The sequence below is a fragment of the Mytilus trossulus genome, chromosome 11 (assembly GCF_036588685.1).
Source record: "Mytilus trossulus isolate FHL-02 chromosome 11, PNRI_Mtr1.1.1.hap1, whole genome shotgun sequence".
NCBI classification, from domain to species: domain Eukaryota; kingdom Metazoa; phylum Mollusca; class Bivalvia; order Mytilida; family Mytilidae; genus Mytilus; species Mytilus trossulus.
The window spans coordinates 48,529,000-48,551,214 of NC_086383.1; the positions used below are offsets into that span (position 1 = coordinate 48,529,000).

Below are 22,215 nucleotides of genomic sequence, written 5' to 3' on the forward strand. Positions count from 1 at the left end.
TTAGATCTGTCATTAATAACTTCTATTAGCCTAAAATAATAATTTAACTTTGAAAAAATGTTCTCTAAAATCAGTACTCACCATTGATGCTTTTGCACAAATCCATCATACACAGATAGTTAACAATTAAAAATTTGACAAAATTCCTTCTTTTACCACTGAGAGTCATTTTCAAAATATTTTTTAAATGGTCCCATTTGTTTAAAGGCAAATGTGATAAAAATGTGTTTTTTCAGTTAAACGGGTTTGCTTTAAAAATCAAAAAGTATCTCATTTACATATGAGAAAATTAGTTTTGTTCTGCTTTTATCTTTATCACCAAAGTATATTAATGGGTTAATTATACCTGAAAACAAGAAATGAGAGAACAATATTAAATAATTCTCTTTTATCTAATACGGCAAAGCTTAAAGTAACGAGAGTAGAATTATACATTTTGAGTCAACAATATTATGGATAAAAGGATATTCTAAATCAATTTAAAAAAAATCCAGTTTTGTTCTTGTAGGAAATAATATTTAATTGTTTTGACGTAAACAGCAACACTTCAATGATACCGAATCTAATTTCATTAAATGTTACAATGTAAAAAAGAAGATGTGGTATGATTGCCAATGAGACAACTATCTACAAAAGACCAAAATGACACAAACATTAACAGCTATAGGTCACCGTACGGCCTTCAACAATGAGAAAAGCCCATACCGCATAGTCAGCTATAAAAGGCCCCGATAAGACAATGTAAAACAATTCAAACGAGAAAACTAACGGCCTTATTTATGTAAAAGAATGAACGAAAAACAAATATGTAACACATAAACAAACGACAACCACTGAATTACAGGCCCCTGACTTGGGGCAGGCATATACATAAATAATGTGGCGGGGTTAAACATGTTAGCGGGATCCCAACCCTCCCCTAATCTTGCACAGTCCGTTTTAGCCTCAAATTAATTTTATATAGTCCCTATACAATAATGTTCATAAATGAAGAAGGGACTGTTTCGTTTCTTAAATTATCTTGTCTAGATTCAAATTCACGTGTACATGTTTCCTTTCTCAATTTTATTTACCTCATATTTTGATACAAGTTGTTGTTTGCTATTTGCTGATAGTATCTGGAAAATTGTATAACATTATATTCGTGATGCACTATATATGCAAACAACTTAAACATTAAAACAGCTTAAATTACTGTTCATGGTATTAGTATGGGGAGTACTATTCAACCAGGTAAGTTTACGCTTAAATGGGCAACCGAAAATGCAGATGAACGGATTACTCCTGCCATCAAATCGGCTTTATTGAATTTGCAGGGATTTGTTTTCATCCTTAATACGCATGAAATATTTGTCACTGGACGATCAAAACAATCAATTATAATATATTTTTCTATCAAGGTTTTATTTTTGGAATAGCTTAACTTTAAATATGTCTGGATACATTTAAGACAGATCATAGTAACAGGTTCTGCGAAGTATATTTTTTTCTCCATTCCTGATACTATCATGGGAACCAAATGTGCACTTACTTCTCTGTATTAACGTTGAAAAGTTTACAACGTAAATGTTAAGCAACTGTTGGTCTAACTGCTGTTGAATGAGTTATTGGCGCATATAATGAATCATGTAATAAAGTTTGAAAGGAAAACAATTCAGTTAAAGCATGTGCCTTCAAAAATGACTCGTTTAAAAAAAGTTGTGAAACTAATTCATTTTTTTCTCGAGTCTGGTCCATTTTCAATTGATTCTTCCATAAATAATGACGATTTGGTATCTTAACTCATAGTAGCATTGCGAGTTATAATCTCAGAATGTTTTGGCAAGACTGTTCTCACCGAAAAAAATATTTTGATGAACATGGCAAGACTGTTCTTACCAAATACAAATTTACAAACATACATTGAATCACTTTATTCTATAGATCAAGATCAATGTTGTAAACGCAAAATTCAATTTATTTTAGTTTATTAATAACACATGTTATATACTCACAAACGTTGACTGTTTATTCTGTACAGTCGGTGACAACTCGTCAAATTCTCAACAGCCATGATATTAAGTCTCGCAAAATTTTTATAGAATATTGTAAATCAGTGTACAAGGCTTATAGTATATTCCATTTGACCTCTTTATCTACTAAGAGTCATATATAGGAAAATATATTATTTGGTAACGATGTCAAAATGGCGACCTGGGAATGTTTGTGGCCACAGACCACAATTAAATTCTCTATTAGTTCTTTATAACATTTTGTTTCATAAAAAAAATTGCACCAAATCTTTTTGTCAATTTTTTTGTGTGTGTAAAGTACAGTTCTAGTCCAAAACTATATCCAAAATTCAAAAAGATTGCTCTTCTGTATTTTACAAATTCAGCCAATACACATCCGTACACCTATGGACAAGTCAAAAGATGTTCCGAAAGCTGTAAATATCACCTTTTTGCACCTGGCCTAATCACTCTTTCCATATCAAAATCAGTTAAAATAAAACATCCAAAAGTTTATTTTAGCTCTCTTCTTTCATTTCCACCCCAGAAAAGCTAAGAAATGTATGAGAAAGGGAAAGAAAAAAATAAAGGAATAATACACTATAATTGAAGGGAACTATAATCGTAACAACGAAAAGTGAGATCATGAATTGAGTTGTCTCAGTTTTAATTTTCATAACCACGTGTAAAAATATTTGTACCGATCACACCCATGTAAATGTCTCAAAGTTTAGATTATTTTAAGAGACATCCACCATTCTGTATCCTTGGGGGACTTTTGTATATTAAGGACACATATAATAACGAATAAGATACTTTTTGTTGTAATATTTCGCACTCAAATAAAAATAAAGTCTGCTACCCTCATCGACAAGAAAAAAAAAGAGAGAGTTAATATCAGTGCGGAAACGAAATAACCCTTTACTATTCCGGAATGATACAGATACCAGACTGTGAACTAGCAACCATTATTTATAACGAAAATATGTATATAACAAATGCATGAACTATTTGCGATTGAACTTTCATCCAAACTTTGTTGTTAAATGTCATTTTCTTCTGAATTAAGTGTACATCCGGTTATTTCGGTATATTCCGTAACTACTGACTAACAGATTCTTAACCCGATTTTTCGGGATCGCAATATTAACATTTGAAGTTGATTTGTTGAACATCATGTCTATATAATGCTTCCATCTAATGATTGAAATATATATTTTTTCCCATTCGTTATTAAAATTTAATTAGAAATCAACTTTAAATCAGTTTATTTGTACAGGTTGTTTTGGTTACAAGGTATCTATCATAGCAATATGTTCTTTTCATGAACTGGTGTACCTTTTATTTTTCATTATGTACCGAGTCAGGATCCTTCTCGCTGGTTTTCGATTGTTATATATATAACACGCTGATTGTTTGTCTAAGACTCGGGATAGCTTAGAACTTGCCTTGACACCTGCAGAAGGTTTCATATGTATGCTGAACTCTAATTGTGGAATTTTGTTATTTGTTGGGTTGTTAGCTCATTGACATGTATCATATTCTAATAACTGGCGGAATATATAATGTTCGTACTAGAGACATATCTGCTCTTGTCGGTATACCACGCTATGATTATTTATGTTACGTGTTAACATTTGACAACGAAAGTTTATCCAAACTAACAATAGAATAATTGTCTTCTCAAATAATAATTATAAAATAATAAAATAAAATAAATAATTATTTTATTATTGTGTCACATATTTGATCAGACAATATATATATACAACAGTTCATAATACAAACATAGATCAAATATCCAGCCTTAGAATAGACTTATGAGACACTTTAAAACATATCAGACAGCATTATAACATATATTCTGGGATTTAATTCAGATAAATAACGATAAATTCGTCAGCATTCTACATTATAAATGCAAGAAATCAATTTTGTTTGCATATGAATGCTTAAAAAAAAGAAAATTAAGCAAACACAAACAGAAATACAGATTTTTTTAAATCGAAAAACACTTTCAAGAACTTAACACAAATGAACAAATAATTGTTCTCTGATGGTTAATTAAATATTATAAATGTACAAAAAAAGTTCTTTAACATAGTTCTCATCATCTTCACTCAAATCGTTGATGTTAATTTTATCAATATCACTAAATGCATCTAGATCAATGTATCATTATCACCAATTTCATCATCTACGTCGTTGCCAATATCAGATAAATCACTGTCAATAAAATCCGAAAAATCTTGATCGATAATTTTATCACCGTCGTCTCCGAAATCATGTATACCTATATCACTTAAGTCTGAAATGTCCTCGTCGCTAAAATGACCATCATTACCATCGTCGTCGCCTTCATCTCCTTCTATGTCGTCGTCTCCTTCATTGCCAAATAAGTCGTCGCCCCCTCCATTCCCGTCGATCTCATCTTCATCATTATCGACGTCGTTGTCACCTTCATTGCCATCGATCTCATCTGCATCACCATCGTCGTCAACTTTATCGTCAACGACATCGTCGTTACCTTCATCGCCATCGATCGCATCTTTATCACCATCAGCACCGTCGTCCCCTTTATTTTGATCTACATCATCTCCATCTACATCGTCGTCCCCTTCGTTGTCATCGGCGGCGTTGTCACTTTTATCGTTCTCGCCATTTACACTGTCGTCAACATTATTGTCTGCATCTTTCCCAACAACCTCTGTATCATCAACCTTGTCGCCGATTTTATAAGCGTCGGCTTTTTCGTCCTCAGTTACCTCATCATCATCCTTGATATCATCGGTATCGTTATTTACAGCTCTTTTCTTTCGATTATCTAACTCAGTTGAATCACTTAAATCTTCTAAATCATCGCTGTTAGAACTGTCTGAGGCAGTAAGTCCTCCATTGTCTATTATAACAGGTTTTGCAGTTACTGTTACGGTAACAAGCAATATAACAAAAGATGTGATGACAAATTTCATTTTCGTTATCTGAAATAAAATTTTATTTATTAGTAAGAGTTTAGCTTTTTAAATTTATTCTTTAAGAATAAAGTTAACTTTGTTCTTTTCAACAGTATGACCAATGGAACTAGAAATAATGGATTGTAATACATTTTACTTTATTGACATTGTGTATATGGTTATTTGTTTTCTTTTTAATGATTAGATGACTTTCTTTGACAGTATATGAAAAAAATATCATTAAACAACCCACATGATACAATCAAAAAGAACAAAAGTTTTCAAGAAATAATTAGCAAAAAATATACTATGTCATTATTGTCTTGTAAGTAAATTAACTGAATGATATATGCCAAACATACCTGTTTTCCTTTTCAATTGTTTGAGGTTCAATTAAACAAGTTTATTTATCAATTGTTCAAAGACGTCTGCAGTAAATGCAGTTTTAAATATCACGGATCTGTTTAGCGTTGCGTATTTCCTTTTCGAATTAAAATCGTACTTAGTTAATATAAATATTATCATATATTTAAGTTTATGATCACCTACATGTACTTTATCCGGATTCGAACGATTTTCTATTTTAAAATTAAACCTTTTAATTTTAAAATATCTCTGTGCTGTATTCTAATGAAAATGCCTAATATTCAACTAATCATATTCCGGTTTTTCGGTTTTAAGTTATTTCCCTGTGTCATTTTACACAAAAAAATGTTGTGTTTCATATAGTCGTTATAACTTTTAACACACGCCTACAAAAATCATTTGTTTTATTCACTTCTTCTTAAAATTTACTGTTGAATTGATGTATTATCGTACTCTCGTATGCAGTAACCTTCACTATGGGATCTCTTGTGAGAAATTAAGCACACCCGCAGCAAATGTGAAATGAAAAACCGTGACGAAAGACAAGATGCAAACGTGGGGACTTCAGAGGGAGGAGTTTGAACAGCGGGCATGAACGGTTGTCGTTACTAGGTCAAATATGTCTATTTCGAAGTATAACATTAAAGTCATGATAAATGAATTAGTTACAACATGTGCATCATTTAAGAGTATGGAAGTGTTTTAAGTTAATGCAATTTATTAAATACATGCCCATTTGATAAAATTCATTATTCTGCAATAGTAGATATACGCATGTGCAAACAAATTTTATTGGATTTAAAGCACGGGTTTATTCTCTAAAAAATCACATTGCCAGTCGTTTGCTTAAAATTGTTTACAAACAAAAAAGGAAAATTCATGGAAGAGCCTACACAAACGTTCTACACTATACACATCGGACATAGAAATTACCTTAATTGTCCTAATCAGGATCGAAATAATTTATCGCTCACTATCGCTCGGGGAAACATTATCACGAATATATTGCTACATGTTAAAACTACAATAAAGTATAGCTTGCATCAATTATTCCTTAAATAATATCGTTCAGACTGTCAAAATTGTATGATTAATCTGCATCCTTATTACTGCATGTAAACTGTCTGTTACAAATCAGAAGATTGGAGGAAGGATGTCAATGGTCTAAATAAAATAGGATACAAAATTGTATAGAATACCATGCAATCGTATACTTGTACGTTAAGTGCATATGGAATTATGTACTTTAAAATCAAGGATATATTGTTTTATAGGTAATACGCAAGGTTGTGTATTTCTGTATGGTTGTAACTTGATACTTGTTGTTGACTTATGTTATATCTTGTTACAAAAATAAACCAAAGGACTGGAGTGTGAACTATTGCAGGTCATCCTGACATTCTACTTCAATGCGCAAAACCAACGTGTATTGTTAAGTTTAAAAGGTCCCTCCATAACAGAATCGGGAATATTTGAAAAGACAAAATACAACAAAGGCGATTCAAACTACAAAACAACAACAACCACTGTATTACAGATTTCACACATGGACAGGCACTTTCCACAACGTTCACTGATATATAGCTAGTATACATAGAGCTCTCTGTATGATACACCAGAGACCGCTGTGGACATTAAATTTGGATTTGATAGTAAATAGCAAATAAAAGAAATTTCTAGTATATGTAGGTTCATATTATACTTTCCGCTATATAGATGATGTTCTTTCATTAAATGATTCAAAATTTGGTGACTATGTTGAACGCATCTATCACATCGAACTATGGATAAAGTATACTACAGATACAGGTAAGTCGGCCGTATATCTTGATTTACATCTAGAAATTGACCATGAGGGTCGATTGAAAACAAAACTGTACGACAAAAGAGATGATTTCAGCTTTCCAATTGTGAATTTTCCATTTCTAAGTAGCTACATTCCAGCAGCACACACATACGGGGTATAGATCTCCCAATTGATATGATATTCCCGTGCTTGCATTTCCTATCCTGATTGTCTTGATAGAGGGTTGCTGATCAAAAGGAAGCTTTTATGCCAAGAGTCCCAAAAGGGGAAGTTGAAATCATCCTTTCATAAATTTTACGGACGCCATCACGAGTTGGTCGACCGTTATGGAATAACCGTTTCACAAATAATATCGGATATGTTCCTTACGTCGTAACTATATTCCCCTTCCCTTTCATGAATATGACCCTCCGAATAAGACTATTTACCGGATTTGTTTTCACATTAGCAACACGACGGGTGCCACATATGGAGCAGGATCTGCGTAACCTGCTGGAACACCTGATATCACCCCTAGTTTTTGGTGGGGTTCGTGTTGCGTATTCTTTAGTTTTTTTTATGTTGTGTCATTTGTACTATTGTTTGTCTGTTTGTCTTTTTTATTTTTAGCCATGTCGTTGTCAGTTTATTTCGATTTATGAGTTTGACTGTCGCTCTGGTATCATTCGTCCCTTTTTTTTACAGTAAACACGCGGAATGAATTACTTAATTGAAAAAAAAGGATTTTGGTAAAAGGGGGAGGGCCACAAAATATTTGCCCTGTCCCTAAGCACCTATGTTTTAACATAATGAACGACTCTGTTACAAAAAGAGCGCTGTTTTTTCACATGTCTGAGTAGCGTTATCGATATAAAGCAAACATATGAAAGAAGATGGGTTGATTGTGAATGAAATTGTAACATTGAAAAAACTGAAACAATGTAATTATTATGAATTTTCATACAAGAGACCATACAATTTTTTTTAAAGTACGAAAAGATACAAAGCACAACAGTTGACGGTTATTTGAGATTCTGGTAGTATAACATAGATATGAGAAGATATGGTATGATTTCTTACAATCAAATGCCAAGGACTATCTCTAATTTGTGGACGTTGCGTTTGCCTTTTTCTCCGTGTTAAGAAAAATTCTAATCGGACAGTTCATAATCAAATGGCAAAATCAAAAGTTCAATCACATCAAACGAATTGATAACAACTGCCATATTCCTGACTTGATACAAGCATTTTGTTATGTAGAAAATGGTGGATTGAACCTGGTTTTATAGCTAGCTTAACCTCTGACTTGTTTCACAGTCGCATCAAATACCATTATATACCAACAACGATGCGTGAACAAAAAAACCCAGACAAAATAGGTAAAAATGTCGAAAATTGGGTTACTGTAGTCAAGATTGTGTTATATTAGAGATGACTATATATTTCAAATTTGAGGTATAAGTCTAAAAATGAGGCGGAGGAAGCTGCGTCTATTGTTTCTGTAATTTCTAGCTCTGGGTGATATATTAATCTATCTAAGCTTCTGAACAAGAGTGCATACCATTTCAGCAAAATGAACGTCACAACAAACTCCGAAACATTCATTTGAACAAAACAATACATGATACTGCCAAAGCTAGAGGTTCCTAATTTGGCACAGATGCCAAAAAGGGTAGGGGTGTACTAAGAATTTTCTTATCCCAGGCATAGATTACCTTAGCCGTAAAGGCACATTTTTTTTAAAATGTTTTGGTCTTCAATGCTCTTCAACATTATACTTGTTCGGCTTTTGAACAATTTTGTTCTGAGCGTCACTAACGAGTTTTAGGCAGACGAAACGCGTACTAAATTATAAGCCTGATACCTTTGATAACTACTTACATGTTTTGTGTGATCTCCCTTAACAAATCCCAACAATACGCATAGTCAGACTGAGTCACAAAGAACTCTTGAGTCCGATTTTAGATTTGATTTAACAAACGGAACTGAGCAGCATGACAATGAAAAACATATATAAACTAAGTATAAATAAAGAAGATGTGGTATGATTGCCAATGAGACAACTATCCACAAAAGACCAAAATGACACAGACTAAGGACTGCTAACTGTTAACTAACATGCCAGCTCTAGACCCCACTTAAACCGATTGAAGCATTATGCCAATATCTTGGTTTATATGAGGTAAATAAGTGTGAATGGGTATTCATGTGGTTTTTTTTTTGGTTTTTGTTTAAATATACTGTAATCTCATTTTCTGTGCTTAATTTTGTAATTCATTCAATTGTATAGCTCAAATTCGGGACACCATGGTTGGTTAATAAAATTATCTAATCTTATCATCGTCGTAAAATAGTCGAGAAGAACATATTCCGTATAAATCCAACAAGTTTTATAAAATATTAATTTATTTCCGATGTATATACTATGAGGGAATCAATATGGTTTTTCTTTTATAAATTATGTTTTCTTTTCTACTTTTCAGCCATTTCCATATATGTATCGGAAGACAACGTAATAATAATTAAGCAAGCGAAATAAATAAGTATAATCAAGCAAATAAAAGGGGGAAAATAACAAACGATATACTAGTATAACTATAAGGACGAAGTATATACCAGTTTAACTATAAGGACGAAGTATACCAGTATAACTTTAAGGACGAAGTATACCAGTATAACTATAAGGACGAAGTATATCATTTTCATTATATCGTGATAATCGTAACTACAATTACAGTATATAGATCTAGAGTAATTTTAGGAAGATGTGGTATGAGTACCAATGAGACAACTCTTCAAAGTCACACTTAACAAAAGTAAAATATATGTCAAGGTACAGTCTTCAAAACGGAGACTTGGTTCAAACCGAACAGCAAGCAATAAAGAACCCGAAAACGTTACTAGTGTAAAACCATTCAAACGGGAAACCCAACGGTCTAATCTATATACTGAACCACTGAACATCAGATTAGTACATCAGTACGTTAATGTGGCCTTAACCGAGGGGTTCCAGTACATATTGTGTTTTTCAACACTCTTAATGTTTGAAGAAATATGTTTTTCAAAAGTTTTGTACCTTTGATATTCTACATGTTCATCAACAGTCCATTTCCAATTTTGTGCCAAACTTCTAGGATAAACCCAGGCGCCATACTTTTAATGCGCGCATGAACCCATATGGATGCCTAGATGACTCCCCAACTGGAATGATAACAAGGATATCGGATTCTTGACTTTTTTTACAGGCAAAAAAAAAGGACTTCTTTTCAAAATTGGTTAATTTATTGTTAAATTGTTCTAGAGTAAAATCAATCCTTTTTAAATGTAAATGTTAAAATGTAAACAGAGTACAACACCAACCAAAAACAAAAACAGTTTTAGAGAATGAAAACCAAAGGGCCAAATTAAATATTATTGCCTGGTTTCAATGAACAACAGTTGTTCTTTTGGGAATCTTAAAAAGCATCTTAATTCTATACTTAACAAAAATCAAAACTGTACAAGATCAAGTTTGCAAAAAAGTGGTGCAACCTCAATTTAGCACATTCAAATAAAAATTATCTACTTTTTACTGCTATGAAGATTTGACTTCCAAAACCTGAATATAGAGTTTGGTGCGCTGACGAAGTTTAATTATACCAATTAAAATTAGAAATGTGATAATTTAGGAAAATATCCTGAAAATTGGTGATTTTTGAAGTAAAAATTAATGTAAACTATTTTTGGTCGATGTCATGTTTACATTTGAATGTGATATGAAAAAGAAAAAAAGATGCAGATTAATAGGTCAATTGCACAGCAAATTTACTACACATACAACAAAAATAAAATACTAGTACTAAAAAGCAACGCAGTCATTATCAATGTATGTTGATTATCATTATGATGGTTAATTATATTCTGTCGAAATTCACTTATTGTAGTAGTGTCTGTCGTTGAGACTTTTCAAACCTCCTGTAAATAAAAACACATAACTTAATAAAAAAAAAAATGCAGAGTAAACACATAAGAATCTTACTTAGAATCATTCAAATCAATTCAATTCAATTCTTTATTACTTTAAGCACATTATGCTTATCAGTGCAATAAATACAAATACATTTCTATAACACAACATAACATAATACATCAGAGAAGCAAATAAATATCAAGTATTGACCAATAACAGTTTGGTCCTATGATTATGTGCATTAAACAAGAATTTACACAAATTACGCAAATCTTTTACATTTTCAGTGCTGAGAAGTTGCACTAATTTGAACGACGATGGACGTCTATAATAATAAGGTTTAATAAACTGTCTCCTTAAGTCTCTATAGCTTTCACATTGTAAAACAAAATGGAATTCATCTTCAGTGATATTCAAATTACAAAGAGTACATTTTCTATCAAACCTATTTACTCCATGATAACGGCCTACTTCAACAAACAAATTATGAGATGACAATCTAAGGCGAGTTAAATACACTCTAAAATTCATATGTTTAGTTAGATAATTCTGTAAACATACATTATTGACAATATATTTATATAAATAACACTTAGATGAAACGTTCAGTTGATCATTCAAAGTCTGTTTTGCTTGATCATATATCCTTGTTTTTACAAATAATAATAAATTTGTATCAATAATCAAATTGTCTTGGTTATACCAGATCTCATTTAAACCCAAGTTAAATAATAATTGTTGTAGTTGATAAATCCAACTGCTTCTAATATTACAGAAATTATACAGTTGTTCCCTGTAGCAGTTTTTAAGAATACAATTGCTTGTGGATAATAATTTGAACCAGTACTTCACTATGTTGTACATTCTAAAATATATCAAAGGATATCTACCCAATTCAAAATAAACCATAACATTTGTTGTACATTGTTTGACACCTAATATGTTTTTGCAAAAATCAAGTTGTATTTTTTCAATATTTGGAGCTTTATGGAAGCCCCATATTTCACAACCATAACATAAAATACTGCTAATGTAAGTATCAAATAAATTCAAATATGTAAAAACATTCAAATACAATGACGAAACCTTCGACTTCAAACCAAAAACAGCTTTTCTACTTTGCTCAGCTAAATGTTTTTGAGCTTTAACAAATTTACCGTTAAAATTTAACAGTACACCAAGGTAACAAAATTCATCCACTATGTCAATAGCATTGCCATCATAATACCAAATTTCTTCGTCTTTTACAAAACCTCCGTTTCTAAATACCATAATTTTTGTTTTGGCAATGTTTACAGTCAAACCCCATTTACAAGTATATAATAATAATGTGTCTAACATATCTTGCAAGCCAATAACTGAATCAGAAAATAAAATCATATCATCAGCATACATAAGTAAAAATAATGACAAGTCTTGCACTTCATATGGTATATTACTATTACGTAGAAATTCCATTTCAAAGTCATTTACATATAACGAAAAAAGTATAGGAGAAAGAACTTCCCCTTGCATAAGACCAACTGAACTTGTAAACTGCTCAGAATAAAAACCATCAACTTTCACACATACTTTTACTGTAGAATACATTGATTTTAAAACAGAAAGTAATTTGCCTGTTATACCAACTCTTGATAGTTTCAACCATAAGTTAAGTCTGGTTACAGAGTCAAATGCCTGTTTGTAGTCAACGAAACAGCAATATAAACGTTTTTTCTTGAAAAGTGCTTTCTGAACGAGTGTCAACAAAGAATAAATTGCATCAACAGTGCTGCTACCCGGGCGAAATCCAAATTGCGCATCTGTAATAATATCATTATTCTCAGACCATTTAATTAGTCTTGAATTTATAATAGATGTAAATAGTTTCGCTAAATTACTGACTAAACTGATTCCACGATAGTTCGATGGATCGGACGAGTCGCCTTTTTTAAAAACAGGAATTAACACTGCGAGTGCCCAAGATTTCGGAAAATGTCCTGATGCTAATATCTTGTTGAATATTTCCTCTAGGAACGGTAGCAGAATATCCTTATATTCAATGAATAACTCGTTAAATGTACCATCAATACCATGACTTTTGCCACGTTTTAGGTTTGAAATACACTTCAAAATTTCATCTTGTGTAATAATTTGATCAAGTTCATCATATGTTGTGTCGGAAACGGTCTCTGGAGTTTCGACTGTCACATTAATACCATTATTTGTGACCAAATTTCTAAAATGTTCGAAGAATTCAGAAAGTGACACATCAGAATTTTTGGCTCTCTTCTTTTGAAAAAGTTTATAATATTTCTTTGGGTCGATTTTACGCAATGTAGCTATCATATCACCCTCTTGACGCTTATATTTTCGTTTTAGTTTATTTTCTAAACGCTTGTATTGTCTTTTAGACATAATTAATATTTGATGATTTTCAACATTTTTGTCTCTATTAAATGTATACAAAGAACTAGTATAGATAGATCGAAGTCTTTTGCACTCGTAGTTAAACCATGGTTTGTCATCTTTATATCGGGTCGTTTTACTACGGGTACGGTCACAAATATTATTTGAACTATGTGAATTACAAAAGAATGGTGAAATAATGTTCATCAAATTAGAAGTAAACGATTCAACATAATTGTCAATACCATCTTGGGATTTTTCAATATCAGAAAATACTATCTGGCTAAGTGAACCACTGTTTAAAGTTAAAGACTCATAACACTGATCTTTTAGCTCTTCCTTCCATCGGTAACTATCATATGAGTTGTTTGACGTACCACTGTTACGCTTAGGCTCTTGTGAATCGTTCAATATGCACCGCAAGCGAACATGTAAAGGCGCATGGTCACTAAAAGAAGTGAAGTTACAAACAATAAACTGGTCTATAATGTGTAAAAAGTCATATGGAGCCAATAAGTAGTCTACAACACTCATTCCCCGGGAACCACAAAATGTATAGTCATTAGCTAAGCCATCCTTATGCCGACCGTTCAAAATACGTAGACCAGTGCTTCTACACAGATTTAACAATTTTAATCCAAACTCATTAGTACTTTGATCTGGATTTCTTCTTACTGGTAGATTTGTGTCACTTAAATACCCAAAAATATGGTTGAAACTATCAAAAATTGGGCCACATACATTGTCATTTATTATAAAATCATTAACTATAGCAGTTCTTGCATTCATATCACCTAGTAAAAATACTCTTGACGTTTCTGATGAATATTTTTCAACAGAATTTAACAAATCATAGAATAAATCACAATTATACATCTTATAATAATTTGAATAGGCAGGAGGCAAATACACACATCCAATAAAATAATCAAACCCACAAGTTGATATATTCTTTGAAACCTTGAGCCATATAATTGTATCATTCTGAATATCAACTACTTCAACATACTTTGCAAAACATTTTTTTATTAACAAATATAGTCCACCACCTTGTTTATATTTACTTTTTAGTAATGGGACTGGCTTACAAATATAACCATCTACAATATCATCAAATGACTTATCAATCCAACACTCAGACAAAATAACAATATCATATGTTTTAATGTAAGATAAAAAATTTGGCTCATTAAGTTTATCATGTAAACCACCATTAATGTTCCAATACAAAAAGTTAATAAAGGAGATGCTTCTCGATGTGTCCTAGTCTGTACCTGTGTGCATATCTGCTAACACTTCAAAGCGAGATCCACTAGACGAGCCATTACTCACTGAAGATTTACTAGGTTTTATACTTGAGACGCTCGGTGTTTTTTCGGCCACTGAAAACCCTGGACCCGACGCTGTATCCGCCATTCTATCACCTGACTGATCACGACGTGCAATTTTGACTAGCTCGTTAGATTTAACAACAGTCTGCTCACCATCAATAAAAAGTTTATCTTTATTAAACGAAACTCTTTTACCTGTCTCCTTTGCTTTTTTATACACAGGAAATAATAGTTTGCGTTTTTCATGTATAGCTTTCGGAAATTGTTCAGAAATTGAAATGGTTGACTCTTTTAATTTGCGAGAGTTTTGACGTACAGTGTCCCTTTGTTGACGTTTTATAAATTTGACAATTATGGGGCGCGGCTTACGCACATTCCGAGTCGACTTGCTCACGAATTTCTTTCCCATCCTAAAGGCAGATGCTATTTCGATTGGTTCTCGAATTTCCAGAGATAAAGCACATATGTTTCTAATGCTATCAATACAGTCTTCGCCCTCCTTCTCCTCGATACCAAAAAACATCAAATTGTCCCTCAAGTTTTCACATTGTAGTTGTTCAAGCTGATCAACCATACTCCTGTTAACAACATGCAATGAAGTTATATCATCGGCAATGACAGCCATGTCAGATTTATTTTGTTCGAACCCTGCAGATATAAACTGCTGACTATTTTCAACGACCTCAACTCGTTTCACAAGACCATCAACAACTGCTCCCATTTTCGTTAACTTAGAGTCAATGCTTATAACTGATGACTTTATTTCATCAACGGAATTCATTCTCAAATTAAGATTGTCAATTTTATTCATCAGGTCGGACATCCATGGGGGTGTACTGCTAAACGATGTAGGAGGAGGGGGGTACAAATTCATTCCGGTCATTCCGGTATGCGATGCATGCTGTGAAGGATAATGCTGAGACATAATACTAAATGGATTTGCATCCTGTGATGATGCAAAATTGACCGTTGGCATCACATTACCACCAGATGAGTTTGTTATTGTTTGTGACATATTAAAAATGGCGGAGGAATCAAACGCACCACAATCAGTTTTACTTTGAACACGTTTTCTTTTTGGTTGCGGCTTTGTTACCCTTCTTTTATGTTCCATTAGGTCTGTTAAATAAGTTTACCATACACTGTTCATAATAGAGCAACCAACCACTCCTGAAGACATCTTAAATATCATTTTTTAAGAGATGCCAAACAGACATGTCCATACAGTCCAGGGGGACATAACTCAACTGGTTCGGTTCAATCAAAATAATTAGTTTCAATCAAAATAATTAGTTTCAATCAAAATAATAAGTTTCAATCAAAATAATTAGTTTCAATCAAAATGGTTAGTTTTAATCAAAATAATAAGTTTCAATCGAAATAATTAGTTTAACGTTGATTTGTTTTTAATAGAATCTCAAATATATATATTTCGAATATTATCCTTGTTGTACTGTTGCATCACTGTACCAGGTTATGGGGACGGATAGGATCCCGCTAGCATGTTTAATTACGCCACAGTGTGTATGTGCCTGTCACAAGTCAGGAGCCTGTAATTCAGTGGTTGTCGTTTTTTGTCTGACACATATTTGTTTTTCGTTCATTTATTGTTTATAGATTAGACTCGTTTGCATTGCTTTACATTGTCATTTCGGGGCCTTTTATAGCGGGCTATACGGTATGGGCTTGGTTCATTGTTGAAGGCCGTACGATGACCTTTTTATGTTTCTGTGTCATATGTCTTGTGGAGCTGTTGAGAGTTGTCTCACTGGCAATCATACCACATCTTCTTTTTCTATATTTCACTTGTCTGTGTTTTTTTCCAGTAAATTCCATAATGATTGTATGTCACCAATATACCATTTGTCTACATTGGTTGCTTATAATTGTTGCTGATACTGATATCAAATTACAATATAGATTTCGAAGACTTCACTGTGGATTTCGAGTTGTGAATATCCAACTATGCTATTTATTATTTTTTTTTATCATTTTTGTGTGCGCGTAGTGATTTATTTTTGTCATATATTGAAACACTATATAGATGGTCAATAAATTTTCAAACATAGCACAGGTCTGTGTTTACAAATTGGGAATTTATTTAAATATTTGCAGCTGAGCAAAAATAATTGATAATTGCAAACGAAAAACAAACAAAGTTATTACTATATCTCACCTTGGTGCTTTTACAAGATTCTTGGTCAGTCAGTAGATATTTACTTGTTTGGCTGAACTCTTGTGAGGAGACTTTACCATCGCCTTTAATGTAAAGAAATAAAAATTAAAAAAAAAAGACTTGTTTTAACAACGTCCAGGTTCCTTACCATCTTTTTTAAGAATTTGATTCGTATTATAAACAGAATAAAATACCAAATTATAATCAAAACACTTCTCTGTTATTCAGTAACATATTGCTAAGACTGATTTTTTGATTTGAATAAAAATATTTTGAACTTGCTAAAACAGTTGTTATTAAATGGAAAAAAAACACATTATTTTCATCCTTTATACCAAACGTTATTAATTGCATTTCTCTCTCAAAAAAGGGCATATTTCATTACATTTATAGACGGACTTTATTTTAACAGAATGATTCATTAATGTTTGGTCTTACACTCATTGTGGCGCCGTTTATAATTTTGATTGATTACATGTATTATATGATACATTGTACACTTACCATTTTCATCTAAATATTTGAAAACCATCAAGTTGTCAGATTCTTGCCCACGCTCTCCCACATGATAAGCCAGATCTGCAGGATAAAAATATCCACTGCGAGTATAATCGTATTCTGAAAATTTGCATGGTAACAAGACCAATTCTCCAGGCCAGTTGAGCTGTAATGAAATACTGGACGTATAAAACATATGTGGTATGAGTGCCAATGAATCAAATCTCAATCCAATCACAACTTGTAAAAGTAAACTATTACATGTATATAGGTCAAAGTACGGCCTCTAACACGGAGTTCATAAAAGTAACATTACAAAATTAAAACATTGCAAGGAAAATTTAAAACAGTCAACATGGTCTTTGTCAAACGACACATTCAAAAGCTCCAACACATTAAACGAATGCATGAAAAACATAATTTTATGTCGTTTATGACTTGGCACAGGCATTTGTTAAAATGGTAGATTTAACCGTGTAAATTTAAACGAATGGGCAACAACTGTCATATTTCAGACCTGGTACAGGCATTTTTAAATATAGAAAATGGTAGATTAATAGCACAAAACGGCTTATTTGTATGACAGTCGCATCAAATTCCATTATATTTACAACGATGCGTGAACAAAACATACACACTAGGTAAAATTGTCAAAATAGGGGGCGGGGAGTACAGAAGTAAATAAATGTATATATTCCTGATTATTAACTAAAGCATACCGTATCATTAGCCCCGAATACTTTACATATGTTATCACAGAACCACGTGCATCTGTCATTTAACCATGAACCTCCGCATATGATATCAGCTATACTTGTTTGTCCACGTAATCCTGCTATCAGCCTTCTTCCTTTGAATCTCGCGTATACTACTTACGATACAAACCGAGATGGACTGGAAATTATAGCTACTTTTGCAATTGTTTTGAAGGTTTTTTTTACTGCATGAACTATTTTGCGTAGAAGACGTCTTCCTCGAATTCTGGGTAATATCTTTCTGGTAAAACGCCTGGCTCTTATTCTTATTCTACGCCTCCATGCATCGCAATCTTCCAAGAGGAAGACAAGGACTAAAGACAGCAATAAAATCCATGCAACTTTCATCTAAAATAGAAATTATTCATACTAGTAAGGCATTTAAAATCTACACACATAGGAAAGAACAAGAAAGCTGTGATTTTTGCTTTGTTCCGTATAACTACTAGAATATATGTATAAGAAAGACGTGAGGTCTACATGTACTACAACAACACGTCAAAACAAGATTTGGAGTTTTACGTGTACCTATTATAGTTTCAAGGCTTATTCCGCCATGCACGTTTTAATTTTTGTCTTCTTTTTTCGATGTTATTTAAAAAATATATATTAGGTAATGCATATAATCAAAGGTAAGCAACTGCCAAAGCAGATACTAGTAGTATACTTCGTATTTAAGAAGAAGTTTAATGTCTTGAGCAAATACACGCAATTGGAGATAGACGAAAATAGAAGAAATAATAAATCCATTGCTAACGTTTGATATAAGTTAATTATCATACTAAGGTTTTATTATTCATCATATAAAGATCATCAAAATTCAATAATTATATATTGTTTTTAATAGATAATTTTGCTTAAAGAAAGGGACATCTGTATTCTGTGTTCTGTATTCGTTTTTGTGCAGACGTCACGTTTTCACAAAAATACGTGGCCTTTTGTTAGTCTTGTATTATTTTTTATTTTAGTTTCTTGTGTACAATTCGGAGTTTAGTATGTCGTTCATTATCATTGAACTAGTATATATTTGTTTAGGTTAGGGGCCAGTTGAAGGACGCTTCCGCGTGTTGGAATTTCCCGTATCATTAAAGACCTATTGGCGATCGTCTGTTTTTGTCTTTTCTATTGTCGGGTTGTTGTCTCTTTGACACATTCCATTTTTTCCATTTTCAATTTTATTTTTTGTATTCATTGGTTAATATATGTGTGGGTAAAAATAAAGAAAAAAAAATCACAAAAGTCATGTGTTCATCTTAGTATCAATAACTAAATTATAATAGTAGTACGAGTAGTTGTAATGAGTGTTTTGCATGTTAAAACCTATTGACATATATTTCAACTAAAATCAATCAATAAGAAGTAAAAATTGACCCCACACAACATGTCATCGTTACAGAAATTGAACTTGGAGGTTGAGTTTTAAAATAAATAAAATATTCAAATAGCAATTATCTTCATGAAAATAGTATTTTTGTTTCTTTGGTAAATTTTAGATTTTAAATTTCCTTGTAAGTATTTCAGCACGTGCTCCCTAAATTATACCAAATACTTATGATATTACATTCGATAAAGCATTTCAAATTATAGACACTTCTTGTTTTTGAGTAGAATACTTTCGATGGAGTAAGTTTTTAAAAAAAGGTTATCCCAAAATGCATGAAACTCCAATGATTTCAACTATCAAAAAGTACATGGTTGATTACAATAAGTTCATATTAAGGTTCAAGTGAGATATTTTCATACACTAAAGTATTGTCACCCGTCGTCATCCGTATATTCGTTTATTGTACAAATACTTTCTCTCAATAAACTTAGCATACTTAGAATAAGTAAACAATTAACAGTCAATAATGAGGAATTCAGTTTAACAAATGATTACGATGATCCTCATTGCAAACAAACATGACAGATATGATAAAGAACATGTTGAAAACTGTTGTAGATGGCTAAAACAAATGTAAGGCGAATTATTCAGAATATTTAGAACTACCTATTAATGTCGGTCTGCACTAAACTGTCAAATGAGTCTTAACGGTTGCTGTCCTTAAATGACTATTTGTTAGGTTTTTTTTTTCCTTTTTCTTTTTATCTTTAAATTTATCATAGAATTTAAGGTACGGAATTACAAGTGCATCAATGAAAACCAAGGCAATAGACAAGAGTCGATTCCCCAAACACAAGCGTGCTGCGTACTAGGCAGTTTCAATATTGTGCCAATTAACTTTTTTCAATTTAAAACCGAAAGCACTGCTGACTGGGGTTCGAAACATCCTAATGACAGGTGACAAATCATTAGATATAACTTTTATTTGATTTCACATTTTGGCAATTTTTCAGAGTTGTTAACAGCTTCAACGGTTGCTACATAAAAAGTTAGATCACACAAATACTAAACTCCGAGGAAAATAAATGAACGGAAATGATGGATATCGCTAAAAGGAAAATTTATATGACATAAAAAAGAATTATTTTAAACCTGTACACATCCTGACAATGGAAACGCAAAGCACAAAATATCTTCGTTCGAAGGAAAATTTAAAAAAATCTTATATTTTACACTACATTCCCCCTCTGTTTTGTTTAATAAAACATCATTATTTATAGTCTACAGAAATCAAGTACTTACCTTTGTCGAAAATAGTTCACTTACCTCTGTTAGCAAAAGTAGTCGGTACGCGAACTTTATTAGTTGACAAAGCAATAACTATAACATAAAAGTTTACGCAATTTACATGCTCATCGATTTGGGGGATAGGACATTGCCCAGGAAATTATAATACATACAGGACGTCATATTATTTCCTGAGAAATGATGCAAATAACATCATATTGTCACAATAATAACTGAAAAACAACTTGATGTTGCGTAATATAACTTAATGTGGGTCAGTAGTACAGATGTACTCGGATAAAAAAAAATTATACTCTGCCAAAACGAAAACTTTCCAATGCTTTTTTCCAAAATATGATAAAGGAATGGATTACCGTGCTATTTTTCAATCTATTAGTCGTGAAAAATCGACCAAATTTGTATAGCTGGTGCATAAAAAACTTTTTTTTTTTATTAAGATAGAATGTTTGAAGCAAAATATGAGAAAAAAGTAAAATCACAAAAATACTGAATCCAGGGAAAATTCGAAATGAAAATTCCAAATCAAATCGCAAAGTCAACTGCCATATTCCTGACTTGATATAGGCATTTTCGAATGTAGAAAATGGTTGATTGAACCTGGTTTTATAGCGTTAAACCTCTTAGTGCTATAGGTGAAAAGGGAGCAGAATCCTCGGCATTTAGATACCATTACAAACCCATATTTTTTTATTTATTGGGTTTTAATTTTGATGTTGATTATTTTGTTTTACAAAACGCTTGCAGCTGGGCTTTGCGACCACTTGTAAATTGTTTGAAAAATGTGCTACTGTTGTATCATAGTTTTCAATTTAAAGGAGTATATTTAAACAAAACGCATTTGATTAACAGGTCGAACAACTGATGTTCTTTTACCCTGCTGACTGCAATTGGCGATTGCCAAATAAAATTGATCACAAGATGTAACAAAATTGATCTTAATATAAATTTAATACTAATTAGAAAACAATTAACTTTTGGCCACGATTTTATGCAACAAACATAAGGTGCCAATATTTTGTTGGTACACCAGATCCGGATTTCGACAATAAATGCCTCTTCAGTGATGTTAGGGATCGAAACGGTATATATATGCGTGGTTAACAAAGTTTGTGGTAAAAATATCTGGTTGACAAATGGACAGATTGATATTTATATGATGAATGCATAATCTTTTAATCATTTTAATTGGGGTCTAGATCTGGAGCTGGCATGTCAGTAATTGATTGTAGTCCTTTGTTAATTTATGTATCATTGTCATTTGGTTTATTTCCTTTTGTTACCTATTCTGACATCGGGCTCGAACTTCTTTTGAACTGTTTCACTGTGTGTATTGTTAAGTGTTTGTTTTTCTACATTGGCTAGATGTATAAAGGGAGGGTTGATATCTCA

The 22,215-nt window shown here is 32.2% G+C and overlaps 1 protein-coding gene and 1 long non-coding RNA gene across 2 annotated transcripts; both read right to left on the bottom strand.

Annotated features, from left to right (window-relative positions):
• Positions 1–3,701: 3,701 nt before the first annotated feature.
• On the bottom strand, positions 3,702–5,414 carry LOC134691252 (prostatic spermine-binding protein-like). The gene is made up of 2 exons (XM_063551644.1): positions 5,308–5,414; positions 3,702–4,972 (listed from the first exon to the last, which is right to left on the bottom strand). The coding sequence occupies exon 2, from the start codon at positions 4,961–4,963 to the stop codon at positions 4,154–4,156; it is 810 nt and encodes a 269-aa protein (XP_063407714.1). The 5' UTR covers positions 4,964–4,972; positions 5,308–5,414; the 3' UTR covers positions 3,702–4,153.
• A 4,210-nt stretch (positions 5,415–9,624) lies between these two features.
• On the bottom strand, positions 9,625–20,966 carry LOC134691253 (uncharacterized). Its single transcript, XR_010102106.1, has 5 exons — positions 20,845–20,966; positions 18,159–18,542; positions 17,446–17,605; positions 16,942–17,024; positions 9,625–11,051 (listed from the first exon to the last, which is right to left on the bottom strand). It is a non-coding gene; the product is annotated as an uncharacterized LOC134691253 (long non-coding RNA).
• Between the last annotated feature and the right edge of the window lie 1,249 nt (positions 20,967–22,215).

What these genes read in the sequence shown, in the direction of transcription:
- LOC134691252 (XM_063551644.1), bottom strand. Translation starts at nt 4,963, where the DNA reads ATGAAATTTGTCATCACATCTTTTGTTATATTGCTTGTTACCGTAACA.